The sequence below is a fragment of the Acomys russatus genome, chromosome 24 (assembly GCF_903995435.1).
Source record: "Acomys russatus chromosome 24, mAcoRus1.1, whole genome shotgun sequence".
In the NCBI taxonomy this organism is placed as follows: Eukaryota; Metazoa; Chordata; class Mammalia; order Rodentia; family Muridae; genus Acomys; species Acomys russatus.
Window position 1 is genome coordinate 16,683,825 of NC_067160.1, and position 15,292 is coordinate 16,699,116.

The 15,292-nt window shown below is 39.6% G+C and overlaps 1 protein-coding gene across 1 annotated transcript in view; it reads right to left on the reverse strand.

The window, feature by feature from the left end:
• Nucleotides 1-6,992: 6,992 nt before the first annotated feature.
• Nucleotides 6,993-15,292, reverse strand: part of Ubr3 (ubiquitin protein ligase E3 component n-recognin 3) — a 135,854-nt gene continuing 127,554 nt past the window's right edge. The window contains exons 37-40 of the mRNA XM_051167088.1: nt 11,907-12,086; nt 9,701-9,910; nt 9,118-9,257; nt 6,993-8,870 (exon numbers count right to left, since the gene is read on the reverse strand). Coding sequence (XP_051023045.1) covers nt 8,753-8,870; nt 9,118-9,257; nt 9,701-9,910; nt 11,907-12,086 — 648 coding nt within the window. The 3' untranslated portion in view covers nt 6,993-8,752. The remainder of the gene's footprint in view (nt 8,871-9,117; nt 9,258-9,700; nt 9,911-11,906; nt 12,087-15,292) is intronic.

The window sequence follows — 15,292 nt, forward strand, 5'->3', positions numbered from 1 at the left end:
GCTGTTGCTGCAAACACCTAATCATACTTTCTATTCTGCTGGGTAACAGGTAATTTGTATGTTTAACATGGGGAGAAACTACCAATGAATGAATCCTCGAGACAGGGTTTTCTATAATCCAGCTGGCCTCAAACCGGCACTGCATCAGAAGGTAGCCTTGAGTTTCTGATCACTCTGCATTTTCTTCCCTAGTGCTAGGGCACAAGCTGAAATTCAGCTGAAGGAACATTTTCTATACTACTAGTAGGAAGCTTCCAATTGCTCCACATCCCTTCAACACCTATGTTGTCCAGCATTGTATCTGAAGCCATCCTAGTGAGGAAAGAAAAACAATTCTAGAGTGTAGTTTACCTTGGCCATGGTCTATTCTATTGTTTCCATACGTACACTAAAGCACCGCATGGCCAGTTCTCATAATTCCATGTGGTAATTGTCCATCTAGCTGCATTTACCATAGATCTGTTCTAATTTCTTGCTAAAACTTAACCTTTTATCAGGTTCATTTTCTGTCTGTTTTGAGAACTGCTTTCAGATTCTCCTTTGTTATTGTATTCAATGTCTGTCTTCATTCTTGAATATTTGTCATTAGAACTTGAATTCTTTCAAAGCTGTGTTTTTCTGCACACTTCTTGCTTTCTGGGTTACAGAGCTGGTAGTTTTTGAGGTAACGACCCTTTCCCACAGAGCAGCCTGGTTGTTCTGTTGCTGTTTTAAATTTCCATCATGGTGCATCTAAACAAAGTTCCTTCTTTCTCCTGCTTGGGGCCTACTGGGTTCTGTGAGTTTATGGCTCAGTGCCACTCATTTCCTTCATCACTGCAGGAAACTCCCCCTCTCTGATCTCTTCAGCTTTGTCACTGCAACTGCCTCACCTCACTTTCTAGGACCCTAGTTACAAGTATCCGACAGCTCTTAGTTACTGCTATGTCTCCTACTTTAAACTACATTTCTATGTTCTGTGCCCTCTCCTACTAGTTCAATTCATGATCCAGCACAGCTTTTCCTTCATCACTTTTCAGTGGGTGTTCATTAATCATAGCCATTGACTCCAAAGTTTGGTTGTATTGTTTAGTAACAGGATTTCTCCTTGGTTCTTTCTCAAATAAAAGCTAAGACAAAACCACATTGTCTAATAACTTCAACATCTTGAAATCATGCGATCTGTTAGTTTTCTATGGATCATGGCTTATTGTGTACACTGTTTCATCGCAATCCTTAACTTTATATGAAACACTTCCAGGGAGGGCTGTGTAGCTCAATGGTAGAGTACTTGTATGTAAAGCCCTGGGTTTATATAAACCAAACAATCCTTCAGAAATAACCTAAGAATTTAGATCATGTCATCACCCTCCAGAGGCCTTTTCTTTGTTCTTGGGCTACAATATAATTAGCACCTCATCTCTATCAGGCATCATCACCACCATCATCATCATCACTACTAGGGCCTCTCTGCCCTTTTGTTTTCAGTCAGTAATTCCCTTAGTAAGGTAGCCTTCAGTCTAATGAGACTTCACTCACTAATCAGTGAAATTCCATGGGACTATATTATATGCCATGTTAGAGATGGAACCCAGGAACTTGTGTCTGCTAGGAAAGCTCTCTACCTCTGAGCTATACCACTAAGGCCTCCATCACGCCTTTTGACTGATGTTTCCATGTTTACAACTCATTTTCTATGATCTAGATATGTAGGGGTCAGCATGAATTTCAATAAAAGATGAGTTTTTTGTTAGTTCTGCTATTTGTTCTTGCTTTTTATGTTGTAAAAAGCCGAACACCAGTTAATTTTATTTTTGTTGCTCTATGGGCTCTGAAAACTTTTATAGTGAGGCAGTTTTTCAAGAATAATGTCAACTGTTGCAGTAGTTGGGATGAGAGTGGTCCCTCCTGTTGGAATGCTTGGTTTCCAACTGGTGGAACTGGTTAGATGTTGTTGTAGAAGTGTATCACTGGGGGGCGGACTTCGAGGTTTCCAAAGCCTATGCCATTCCCAGTTAGTCTTTTCTCTGCCTTCTACTTGTGGACAAGGACTTAAGCTCTCAGGTATATGGCTCCAGTGCCTGTCTGCTGCCAAGCTCCTTACCATGGTGGTCATGGACTAACCTTCTGAAACTATAAGCAAGCTCCCCATTAAAGGATTTCTTTTATAAGCTGCCTTGGTCATGGTGTCTCTTCACAGCAATAGAACGGTAAGATGATTGTTGAAGGCCTATTTTCCTGATATTCTGTATGTTCTTTTAATACAAACTTGGGCATTATTTTACTCCAGCAATAAAATTAGGACCATTTGTCTTATTTTACATTATCTTCTTTATCATTTTTAATTGAAAATTGATTATTTTCTCATACAATATGTCCTGATTATAGTTTCCCTTCCCTCTACTCCTCCAAGTTCCTCCCCACCTCTGCTCCCTTTCTTTCTCTCATTAGAAAAGTACAGGAGTCTAAGAGATGAAAACCAAACATGACAAAATAAAAAATAGTAAGATGAAGCAACATTAGCAACCCAACAGGAAGAAAAGAGTCCCAGGAGCCAGGCATGGTGGCACACATCTGTAGTCCCAGCACTCAGAAGGTAGAGTCAGGTGGATCTCTGTATGTGCGAGGCCAGCACGGTCTACAAAGAGAGACCAGGATAGCCAAGACTACACAAAGAAACCCTGTCTCAAAAAAGCCAATAAACAAACAAACAACCTGGAAACAGGCACAAGAGTCAGAGACCCAGTCACTTTTGTCCTATTTTTAATTCCTCATTTTAAGTAATTTTTAGATTTGAAGAGGAGTTGCACAGATGACATAAGATTTCTTAGATATCCTTAGCCCTCCTCCTAGTGCTCACAACTCACAAAGCACAATTAACAAAATCAGCTGGCATTAGCTTAATAGTAACTAGTCTTTATTTGAATTTTGCCAGTTTCACTATTTTGGATTGTTTGATTTCACATTGTTTTTAGTTATTTTTTCCTAGTTTTTTCCAGTCTTGACTCGAGGAACAATAGTGCTGATAACTTGTATTGTAGTACAAACCTGAATTAGAGACTGATGGTTCTACAGGACTGGAATGAAGTTATTTTAAAATGTTTTGTGTGTATGTGTATGTGTGTTCCTGTGTGTGCACATACATGTGAGTGCATATGGTGGCCATAGGCTGATGCCAAATGTTTTCCTCTCTCACTCCCCACTTTTACATTTTTATTATTACTCTGGGGTTGGGGGAGTGGGGTGTGCCATGGCACTCACGTGGAAATCAGTGGACAACTTTGTGGGGTTGCTTCTCACCTTTATGTAGGTTCTGGAGACTGAACTGAGGTCGTCAAGCTTACACTGTTGAGCGGCAGTACCTATACTCACTGAGCCATCTCACTAGCTCCTCCACCTTTTAAAACACGTCAGTCTGTCTCGGTCTCTTGGTGCCTCTCCTCTCCTCCGCCCCTTTCTGTCTCTGTCTGTCTCTCTCTCAGTCTACAGCTCCCCATTTCAGTTAGACTAGCTTGCTAGCAAGACCTCAACCTTTCTGCTTCTGCCTCCCTAGGGCTGGAATTATGGGCACATGCTGTTGTACCTGGGTGCTGGGAAGCTGAGCTCATGATAAGCTTTTTACTTACTGAGCCCTGTGTGTTATTAGAAAGTCACATTTAGGGGATCGGAAAAGCAAAATGCTTTATTCTTGGCTAAAGTGCTGTCTGCTTTGTCCACACCAGTGTTCTTTCCCTATCTGCTCCCCGCTTCAGCCCCATCCTTTACATGAAGACACCATTTAGGGTAGTAGCTCTTCTTGCTAGATGAGCAGCTTCAGGCACAATTCATAGCTGACTTCTTGTAGCTTTGCATCTTATAATGCTAACAAAGCACCCACCTTCACACACATCATTTATCAATAGCTGCATATTAATCAACATCATCCAACTTGACCCCCACAATTGCTTCCTACTTCTTAAGACTGCCACCAATGACTGAAGCACAAGCAGTTCCTGTCAGTTTTCCAGTACAGAACACCATTTCTTCTAGGCTTCTGAAGCATGCTCCTGACTTTCCCAGATTCTTCTGGATCTTCCTCACAACTGCAGCCGCCTTTAGTATGTTTTTATTGGCACAGTCACAGCCACTCACTCACATATGCCTATGGATGCTTTTGCCTTACAAGAGTTGAACAGTGTAGGGTGACAGACCCCTCGTCCTTTATGGAAAAGGTTTGCTGACCTCTACTATGAACTGAGGCTAACGCCAAAATAAAGGCCATGAAGACCATAAGATGGTTCAAGAGGTTACAAGCCACTTCTGGTTTTCCTGCACCATCTCATTAGACTGCATTCTGCTTCCTGTGCTTTAACTCTGCCACGTGCTGTTACTTTAGGACCTACAACTAAAACCTTTACAACACATCAACTTTTTCACGTGCTTACCATGAACTCCTTGTGCTAAGGGCCCATTGGCTCCCAGTCCTCTACTATTTTGGTAATTTCCTGTTGCGCTGCATGCAGTGCACCATGATACGTTCTACTAGACAGTAAGTAGGCACAGGGCTTTTCTGCCTTGTTCAACATGGAATCCCCTGCATTTAATTTATCTGAATTTCTGACATATCGAAGTATTTCTGTCAAGTCTCTTCTGATTCCGCCCACAGCCCTATGCCCGCATTACAAGTCCCCTTGCTGAGTGTTGATTTGTACTGTAATGGCACCAGTCTCCCACTCTAGTTTTCCACAGTTCATCCTACTCTCACATAGTAAAAATCTGATCATACTATATTCAATATCTAAAACCCTGAGAACAACTTGCCATTACTCTGATAAAGTATTAAACCACCAGAATGCCTTATAAAACCACTTGTACAGTCTAGGTTTCACCTTCATCTCAAAACCACCTACACTCAGAGACAGGACGATTTCCTCTCAGGTCCATAGCTACAGGCATTTTTACAACTCTTGATCTTTGAAATAGGTCTGATATGATTCACACCCCCACGTCTACACAGGACTTAGGGGTCATTTTATACATCCCTAGTGCCCAACTTATTCATATGCCCTGAGTCTGATTAAGAGTAGGACTTTCAAGATGGACTCACCACTCTGGGAGACAAAGGCAGGCAGATTTCTGTGAGTTCAAGGCCAGCCTGGTCCAGGACAGCCAAGGCTGTTACACATAGAAACCCTGTCTCAAAAAAAAAAAAAAAAAGAAAAAGAAAAAAGAAAAAAACCACACACACACACACACACACACACACACACACACACACACACACACACACACACACACACACACGTAGAAATTTCCACTCTTTTCTTCCTGCCCCCAAACACCACATACATAATCTTTAACCTCCCACCGCCCCTCACAAAACTATGAGAAATGACCATCTGACTTCTTTCAAAGTTCCTGCGCAATCTAATCTTCAGGGAAGATGAGGTGGCCTGGTGAGTAAAGGTGCTTGTCAGAGAAGCCTGAAGACTTGAGTTTGATCCTTGGGACCCATGTAAGGTGAAAGGACTTAAGAGAATCAAGCCCACAAGGTTGTCTTTTGACCTCCATATGCATGCTGTTACATTTGCCCCTGACACACGGAAACATTAGGTCCCTCAATTCATCCTGACTGGGACCTTTAAAGTTGACAACAGAGAAGTGATCGTGTTATCGGCATCCTGCCCATTCCAGCTCACCATTGTTGATTAAGGAGTGCTTGCTAAAATGCAGCCAGTTATAAGGCCTGAGGACAGGACTGTGTGAACAGGAGGACTGGAGCCAGTCTTCATCTATCCCCTCTTCACAGCTGTTAACTATCAGGTACGTCACAGGAGATGTACCTCAATGATTTCAGTCTAGTGGTTAAAACCATGGGTTTGTTTTTCTGGATGCTTTGTTTTGCTTCCCCCCCTCCCACCCCCCACAAGAACTCAAAAAAGCCAACGAAAAGGAAATTGAGAACGAGCAGTTAAAATCCCAAAGGTAGTATGGAAGGTCTTGGGTTACATCCCCTTCAGCCTATGGTCAGCATCTTTTATAGATCCTAGAAATCAATAAATATCAGGCTGTATAAGCAGAATTAATACCCTGTGAACAAGACAGAGGTGCACTGATGATAACTGTCAGTTCATGTAAGACCACAGACTACTCAAACCAAGTGCCCTTGGGAAGCAGCTTCCAATCCTAGGTGGGAACTCTCAGCAGAGAGCAGGGGCCAGCACAGCATCCTTCTTCTGCTTCCCCAAACACAAGCACTTAGCACAGGTGTGACCATGAGCCCACACAAAGAAAACAGGGCTTGGTCCTGCAGGAGGAGGCTGCTGCTGACTCCTTGCAAGGCAGCTCCTATCTATACCATCACTTACATGTGGTACCTGTTACCATCACTGGAAAAGAAAACATAAACATTCAACATTTTAAGGATCTTGCACAAAGCAAATGACAGTAGGTTTTATTAACATATCTTACAATGTCAATTATTCTTAGTTTTGTAATTTCTGCTTAATTATAAAGGTGGATTTCACTTCTACAGTAATGTACTGTATTTAAATGATCATTCATACAAGATCACACCAGTACATGTTTTTTAATAATATACACACATCACTCTAACTTGGACCTGTTATTTTAAAAGTGGGCTTATAAATGGGACTCATAAAAGTTAGGGGAAATGGAAGTTCTAATTTAGCAGCATGCATGTATGTATTCAAGTACAATTTTCAACCAAGTGCTTTTTTAAAATTTACTGGTGACTAATTCACCAATATCAAAATAAACACTATCAAATATCCAAATTTTAAAGTTAAGGCTAATTATTTTCACTTCACATCCATATGCACAACCATAAACATCCCACTTAAAAATGTAGTGACCACAGTCTGACTACATTATACCATGTACGTACAGCGTCAGAGTTCCAAACTGTAGAGTTGTTCAAGTTCATGAATCCTGTAACAGTATTTACTAGGGATGTAATGAGCATTTTGCTCTTCAACCACACTTACAAATGGTCTGATACTCATAATGACCGATGCAAACAAGGTAACAGGGTAAACTTACAGCACAGTCCTTTAAAAAGCAGGTGCTGGAAGGACAGTGATTTTACCTCAGCAAACCATTCTAGTCTTACAGAAAGCTATCTCACGATTTTGATAATGTATATGAAAACAGCAAGCTATTCCCGCATATTTTCTTCAAGCGCTCCAGGCAATCATCTGACAGATTTTGAGCACATCTGAACGTGCCCTACTGTTTCCCTTATTTGAATGCAAAGCATCATTTTCTGTTAATTTTCATATTCTGTAATGCCATGCCATTCAGAACATTTTGGAACATGGGTCTGATGTTACTTTAATATTGTCTCATTCAATGTTTCAAAGTTTACCTTTACAAGTAAAAATGTAATTTTATGTAACAAGCCATGGAAATCCAAAGTACCAGGAATTGCTTGATAGCACTATGTATAAAATAATCATCACATTACTGAATCACCTAGAAAAAAAATCTTGGTATCAATAAAACATGCTTTTCTGTCATCTTCCTTCCCCCTTACTGTGTGAATTTTAGCTCATTCATTCCCATTCTCAATTAAACCCCTGCGCACACAAGCTGACTTCACAGCAGTGTCTCAAAGCAGCAGCATGGCTCACTCCCAAGGCCAGCGCCTCTGAGCCTTGCCTGCTTTAGGAGCCCACAAGAAAGCCGCAGTGATTATACTGCAAAAACCTAACACAGACAGCTTCTTCCGTCAGTCAGGAGAGTTGGAAATCCAGAACTTTAAAAGTCCATCTGTTGGGACAAATGAGCATTTTCAAACTGAGCATATAAATAAAAGCTTGGTTGGTAATAAAAGGTGGGCATGCACAGAATCAAAACTCTGCCATCATGTGTTCTTAACCCTTTTGATTTTATTGTAACATCTAGTAGGCACTAACAACTCTTAATAATTCATTCCACTGAAATGGCAAATTGATTTTTTTTGTTGTTGGTGGTGGTGTGGTGCTTAAGATGAACTTGGGTTTTGTGAATATTAGCTAAGCATTTTACCACTAAGCTATACCCTCAGCCCACAGGTTTTTATTTTTAAGGACCTCCCCAACCACACATATGCTTTGCCCCTCCCCCAGTGCACTCCACTATACGGATAGCAGCTATCTATTTTACAGCTAGGTCAGTTATTTACCCAGGGAAAGCATTTATGAAATTCCTGAGAATGAATTAAGTTTTCAGCAAAGCCTTAAACTTTTAACAGATTCCTCACAATAAGAAAAAATTTAAAGTTCTACTAATTAGACCAATTTTTACTATACAATATTTCACATAAATCATGTTTTACATTTTTCTAATTACATACAGCAAAAATCTCAAATCAACACAAGGATGACAAAGGAAAAGATGCATTATGTTTAGCAGATGCAAATTAAAACACAAAAAGAGCAGTAAAACTTCAAATAAATCACATCCTTTCTCTCAGTGAACAGCCAGTAAGGGGACTGTAGGGAAAATCGTTTCTGAATGATTTTTGTGGACAAGTTGTGCTTTTTATTAATTGTGCACTCAAAAAAAATGACCATTAATGGATGATTTATCTTATTTGTTGTCCAGATACTTGAGAAAAAATATTATACCATTAATATGGTTATCAAGCACCTAATTTTGGGAAGGCTTCATAATGTATGTTTTCTCTTTATCCTTCAGCAAAGACATCAATCCCCCCAAATTAAATTAAAGCTTATTGTTGATAAAACCAATGTCAGTGAAAATGATAGTATATGCAGTGCTGAGGTGTGCGTCACAGCCCATTGTAATGTGGACCCCATCTTTTATTGATGTGGTCAAAAGTGTGAGACACCCACTGCTGCTCAAGAACTCTGTATCGCTCCTCACAGATGTAGAGAGGTTTGCCTCGCCTGCAACACAAAGGAAGGACAAAAGCATTACAAGTTACACAATCCAAGCAGGTTTTCATATGCATTTCTTCTTTAATACACTGCTGCAGAGATAATAGCGTACTTTTATGTGGCCTGTATTTTAGATTTAAAAAAAAAAAATCTCAAAGTGAGAAGTAACTAAATTAATAATTGTCATACTTTGTGGCACACTGTTTCTACTGCTGGAGCTGCAGGAAAACATCTGACACATGCAGGCAGGGCTAACCTGAGGTCTCGGTCTTCTTCTCCATGAGCATCCAAATAGACAGAACCCCAGAGGCAGAAGCGGTGGCCTCGGATGATGATAATCACTGACGCATTGATTAAAAGGAAAATTCCTGTTCCGGCACCACAATTCTGAGAATGCTTTTTTAAAAAAATTAAAATATAACAATACACTTTAAATTAAACAGCCTTTATAGAAAAATCAAGAATATCTTAATTAATAATATAGAACTATTTAATTTAAAAATAAGATTACCTCTATTTAACCCTATACCCCAGCCCCAACAGCTCATTAACACGTGAAGAGTTTGGGTGAACATTATATAGGAAGCGATTACCAGCTTGTCTAGCTCAGAAGCTAGCTAGCACCTCCATGCATCAACGAAGGCTATTTCCCAGCATGTTAAAAAGAGGGCAAGAGAAAGAAGAACTGGAATTGTACTTCAGGAAGGCTTAACTTCTTAAATACAGTCTGGGTTTTACCTCAAGTGTGCTGTCTAACGCACAGACTGTGAAGAGCTGAGGCTCACTGCACCCCATCCCCCGAGGCCGGGCCTACGACTGACGCTATGCCACTTGCTTACCAGCACACATTCACAGTAACTTTGCTGCTTGCAGCACAGTCCTTTCAGGCACACAAAAGTGCCACAAACGAGGCAAACAGCCGGGTCTTTAGGAACCTTGGTGCAGACACTGCAGGTTTTTCTGTGGTAGTACTGAAAAATGGTGTTGTAATTCTCAGGCAACTGTAACAGGTGTGGTAATTTCCATCTTGACTCTTGGATAAGCAAGGCCTAAAACATCCAAAAATAATCATCAACCCCATGTATATGAAATATTAAAATTATATACTCAATTTTTAAAAGGATTTTATTTTAGGAAGGAAAATCTGCCTTCAAGAATGTGACTTATTTATCAAAAACCCTTCTTTTCCCATTTAAAAAAAAACAAAACAAAAAACAGTCCTTTAGCAATTATTATTCTGTATTTCCATACAGATTTCAATTATAGCAGCTGAAAACTTTAGAGTAAACACCCTAAAGCATGTTTGCTATTTTAAGAGAAAAAATATCTCTGAGTATGCATGAAAATGTATCTGTAAACATGCAAAAAAAAAAAAAAAAACATTAATTAAACAAACATTTTCTGACACCAGGTCTTGACCTGTCATGTATAAATAATGCTTCAGCTTTTCTTTAGCAGAAGTCAAGAGCTATAAGTCATTATTCCTATTTTAATGCTTTACATGAAATCTCCCTTCCAGAATAAGTAACAATCATATACTTCAGGCTATCAAGATTGTTTGTAAGTGCTGGCCTAAAACTCTTTGAGTAAACTTCCTGTTTACATATGAAAAAGTCCAAGTTAGCTAACACTTTCTGCAGGATAAGTTTTATTTACTATTTGTAAAGAGGTGCTGGTAAAGGTTTTTGTTTCTTTGGTGTGCCCCCCTAGATGTTACTCCATTCACACTATAGTTCCATATATCTATTAGGGGACTAATTTCTATGAAACACTTTCTAGAAATTGAGAAATTCAAAGAAAAATAAGAATTGTGTTCTGTGACGCCTTCGTTACATTAAAGAGATAAATGTGATAAGTAAACAGAAACTAAGTTCAGTGGCACTTGGGGATTCAGGCTCATCACACATGCTCCTCTAGGCTGATTCTTTCCCATAAATATAGCAATGGTTAGAGAAAGTGACACAGCAGTAGAGATGGAGGAGGCTAGAACCATAAAGAAAGATGGATTAACAGACAATCTTGATGGAAGAGGCAAGGCCTCAAAATGCAATGGGCTCAACAGAAGAACAGTACAGCTGCTTGAGCAGAAGCAGCAGCAATGGGCATGCTTACAGGCGGCTTAAAATCTGCAGCACACTTGAACACTCTTTTGTGTCAGATCAAGCAAGGAAGGAGATGAGTGGCATAATCACAACAGATACACAAGCAAGGTGAAGGCTCTTGACTGCAAGGGGACCCAGCCGCCCTCAATGTGCAGACAGCACCTCAATGAAACAAACAGGAACATGTGCCATGAGAACTCGAAGACGCCAATGGTTTTCATCTAAGCTGGAAAATCATGTGCATCTGGCGCCAAGGTTATGTAGTTCTTTCAAACAACTCTTACACTAGTTCCTTTCTGACTTTTACAATCAGAAAAATAGTCTATCGCCTTCACATCTAAACAATCTGGTGTCTTTACTTTATATACTAAAGTATTACATCTATTTTACTATATCTGGTGCCTTACTGTATATACTAAGGTCAACAGGACTACCAGGAGAAATAAGACTTTATCATACATATCACTGCATTTCTTAGGATCAGTAGTTCTATAGAGAAAGGCTGTACAGAAACCACGGCAAAAGTAGTGGCCCTGCAGCCTGCCTCTCCATTCTCAGCTCACTGGTCGCTGGTCACCACAAACCCTTTACCAACCAAGCTGGCAGCAAGAACCCCACATTTAGACATTAAATACATTTCAAATACTTTTAAACATGAGACAGTTCTACAACTAAGAATACAGTTTATTAACTTGAAGCTTTTTATCTTCCAACCCTACTGTAATGGTTGCTTAAATTATTTTATTAAAATCTACTGATAAGCTAAAAGTAACCACTAATACAATTTTAAGCTAACATTTTTTTAACTACTAATGATTCACCTATTATTTCAACTTTATCAGTTTAAAACCTGCTGTCAATGACCTGAAATGTGAAGTTTTCCATTATTCCCCTACCTCTGGCACACTGCCATCACAGCAAGTGGTTTCCTCTTTCTACATACCTTTCCTTGTTCTGCATGCCTCTCCGTAAATGATTTTATCTCAAGACACCACTGTGTTATAATGTCAAGTGCGGCAACTGGCCAGTGCAGACAAGAGGCACTGAGGAACGGGTGATCTGTCTGGTAAAAAGTTGGCAGAAGTCCCAGGCAGCTGGCAAGAACTGAAAATTCTTCTTCTTCCTTTTAGATGTAAAAGAAAAAATTCTCAAGTTATTCTAACTGTCATCTTCACCAATGACTTTGGGATAGCACAAAATGAAGGCAACTGAAAATGAGTGAAGGAGTGAAGCAACGGAGAGAAGGCTCCTTCTTCATTTCGTCCAAGCAGCCTCCAAATAGTTTTCCTTAAAATTTAAATCTACGTTTTTTTTTTTAACATATATGTCACATATAAGCTGAATAGTTTACAAAAGTTAGAAACTCTATAAAAGCTCTTTAGAAAACAAAAGGCTATTTGGTATTTAAAAGCGCACATTGAGCTGGGCGTGGTGGGCACCCCTGTATTATAGGAATATGAAAGTTCAAGATCGAAGAGTCTGAAGGCAGCTTGAACTATAACAATGAGCCTATACCTCAGTAAGCAAGGCTGGTGGGACTGAGGGGTAAGGTGCTCATAAAGTTCTGCATCTGCACACCAGCCCAAGCAATGGCACAGAAAGAAGAGCTAAATAATTTTCTTGGGTTCTCCATACACATGAAACAAAAAAAAAAAAATGTTTTTAAGTGGGAGGATGGGTGGGCTATGGTGTCTAAGTGTGTGTGGTATGCTTTCTAAATAATCTGTAGAATGATCTGTCAGATCTGAAGCTCTGTTCATTAATAAAGAACTAGAAAAATTAAAATGAATAATATATATTCCTTATATTTGTTTGTTTTTCTCCCTTTTTGAGACAGGCTCATACTATGTCACGCTGGCTGGTCTGGACTCTCTAAACCAGACTGGCTTCAAATTTTTTATTTTCTTTCTGAGACAATGCCTCGCATACCCCAGGCTCACCACACATCCCCTAAGTAGCTTTGGCCTTGAACGTCTGGTCTTCTGTCTCTCCCTCCACATGTAGCTCTGGGGCCTGAAAACGAGGCTCTGTACATGCTAGGCAAGAACTCTCCAACTGAGCCACACCACAGCCCCTCAGCTTACTTCCAAAGATGTTTGTTAGTCTATAAACACAAATATAGGTCTCCCAGGCCCTCTTTGTTTAAACACGACTCTGTGGGAGGCTAGTAGATCTGCTTTCCTTTGTTTGCTGAGTCAGTGCCTATTCAATCTAATCTTCCATCTTCCAATTCCATCTTCCCAGAGATGTAATTAATGATATTCCATAGCACTGAGCTTTATTCAGAAAACAAATGAACCCTTTCATACCTTTTAATTTCTCAATTCCTGTGTGCAACATGCCCCCCCGACACACACAACTTTAAAAATAACTTCACCTCCCTCTAAGACCAAGTCCTCAGTGCTTGGCACATAATGAATTTTTATAACTGAGCCAATATTATACATGAAGTACAATATTCCAAACTTTATTACAAAGAAAAAACTAAGCTGAAAAATCATAATGATATGCAAGTTGAAACTACAGATCCTCCATTTTATGCAACTACACAAAGAACTGACTTCTAAAAGCTGCGTTACCAAAGTATAACTTATATGCCATGAAATACATTCATTCTAGGTGCAGCTCAATTAATTTCATATGTGTGTATAATTCACGCACTGTAGTAAAATTTTTGAACAATTCTGTCACTCCTAATGTTTATTTGTACTCGTATGCAGTAAATCCTAGCCCATACTCTTGGCAACCAGTTAACCATTGATAGGCTTTCTACTTTCATAGTTTTGACTTAATTTTTTTTCATATAAGTAGAATCATACAGTACATTTGTATCTGATGTCTTTTTACCTAGAATAATTTTTAGATTCATGCATTGTGCATATCAGCTTTCTATGCTTTTTCTCCACTTTTGGAGACAAGGTCTCACTACGCAGTCCTGGCTGGTCCAGAACTCATCATGTGGTTCACCTGGCTGGCCTTGAACTTATGACTGTCTGTATGCCTATACTTCCCAAGTACTAGGGGGAAAGGTTTGAGCCACTCCTTCTGGCAAGGTGAAGCCCTGGCTGGCGTGGTGCACATGATCCTCCTGCCCCTACCTTTTGGCATATCCTACCAGTATGTGCCATGACACCAGCTGTTTCTTTTAATAGTTTAGTCTACAATATAGACATACTAAATTTCACTTGTATATTCCTAGATGTCTGGATAAGTTTTCACTATCATGAATCAGGTACTATAAATATGCTTTTAGGTCTTTATATAGATACATGTCTTTATTTATTTTGGTGGACATGTACAAACAGAACTGCTGACTTGTAAAACAAAGATATGCCTGATTCTTAAGAGAAACTAAGAAATCTTTTCCAAACTGAATGTGCTCTATCTCGGCTACTCCAAATCCTCACCAACACTTGACTGTCATTTGTGGTGTTAACTTGGTACCGTCGTGTACGCTGGCTTGTGCTTCTTGAAGGAGCAATGCATAGAGCACCTTTCTTTTACTTGTTGGCCATTCACATATATTCTTTTCACAACATGTCTACTTTTTGTTTGTTTGCTTGTTTTTTGAGACAGGGTTTCTCTGTCGTGGACTCACTTTGTAGACTAGACTGGCTTCAAACTCACAGAGATCCACCTGCCTCTGCCTCCCTGAGTGCTGGGATTATAGGCATGCGCCCAGCTTTGAGTTTCAAGATTTTTGATGTATGCTCAATACGAGTCCTTTGTCACTATAGTGCAACAGTTCCCCTGACATGATCAGAAGGGCAGCACTAGCCCCACTGACACACTAACTATGTAATAGCTTTCTTTATATCCTCTAGTGGAATGAAATTACTTCTTAATTTCATTTTATTTATACTTATTTATATCTACTTATCTTGAAATGGGGTCTCTTTATGTATCCTTAACTAGTCTGGAACTAATTATATAGAGCAGGCTGACCAAGAACTAAGAGCTTTGTCTGCCCCCTACCTCCTGTACTTAAACTGAAGGCATGCACCATGACACCTGGACTAAGCTCATTTTTAGATTGGTTATTTCTAAAGCATAGAAATAAAATAACTTTTAATACATTTTTCTTATATCCCAAAACTTTGCTAAGCTTCTCACTAGCTCTAGTCATTTTTAAAATTTTACTTATGGGGCTGGAGAAATGGTTCAGCAGTAGAGAACACTTTAATCTCTTTCTGACTCTTTAAAATACACCTAATTCAGCATAGTTCTCTAGTCTATGTATGCATCTGGTGTTCTAAAATATGCTGGCACATATGCTACACCAACTTCCAGTGGCCAGATCCAGAGCTTCTGCCTCCAAGCACATAGAGA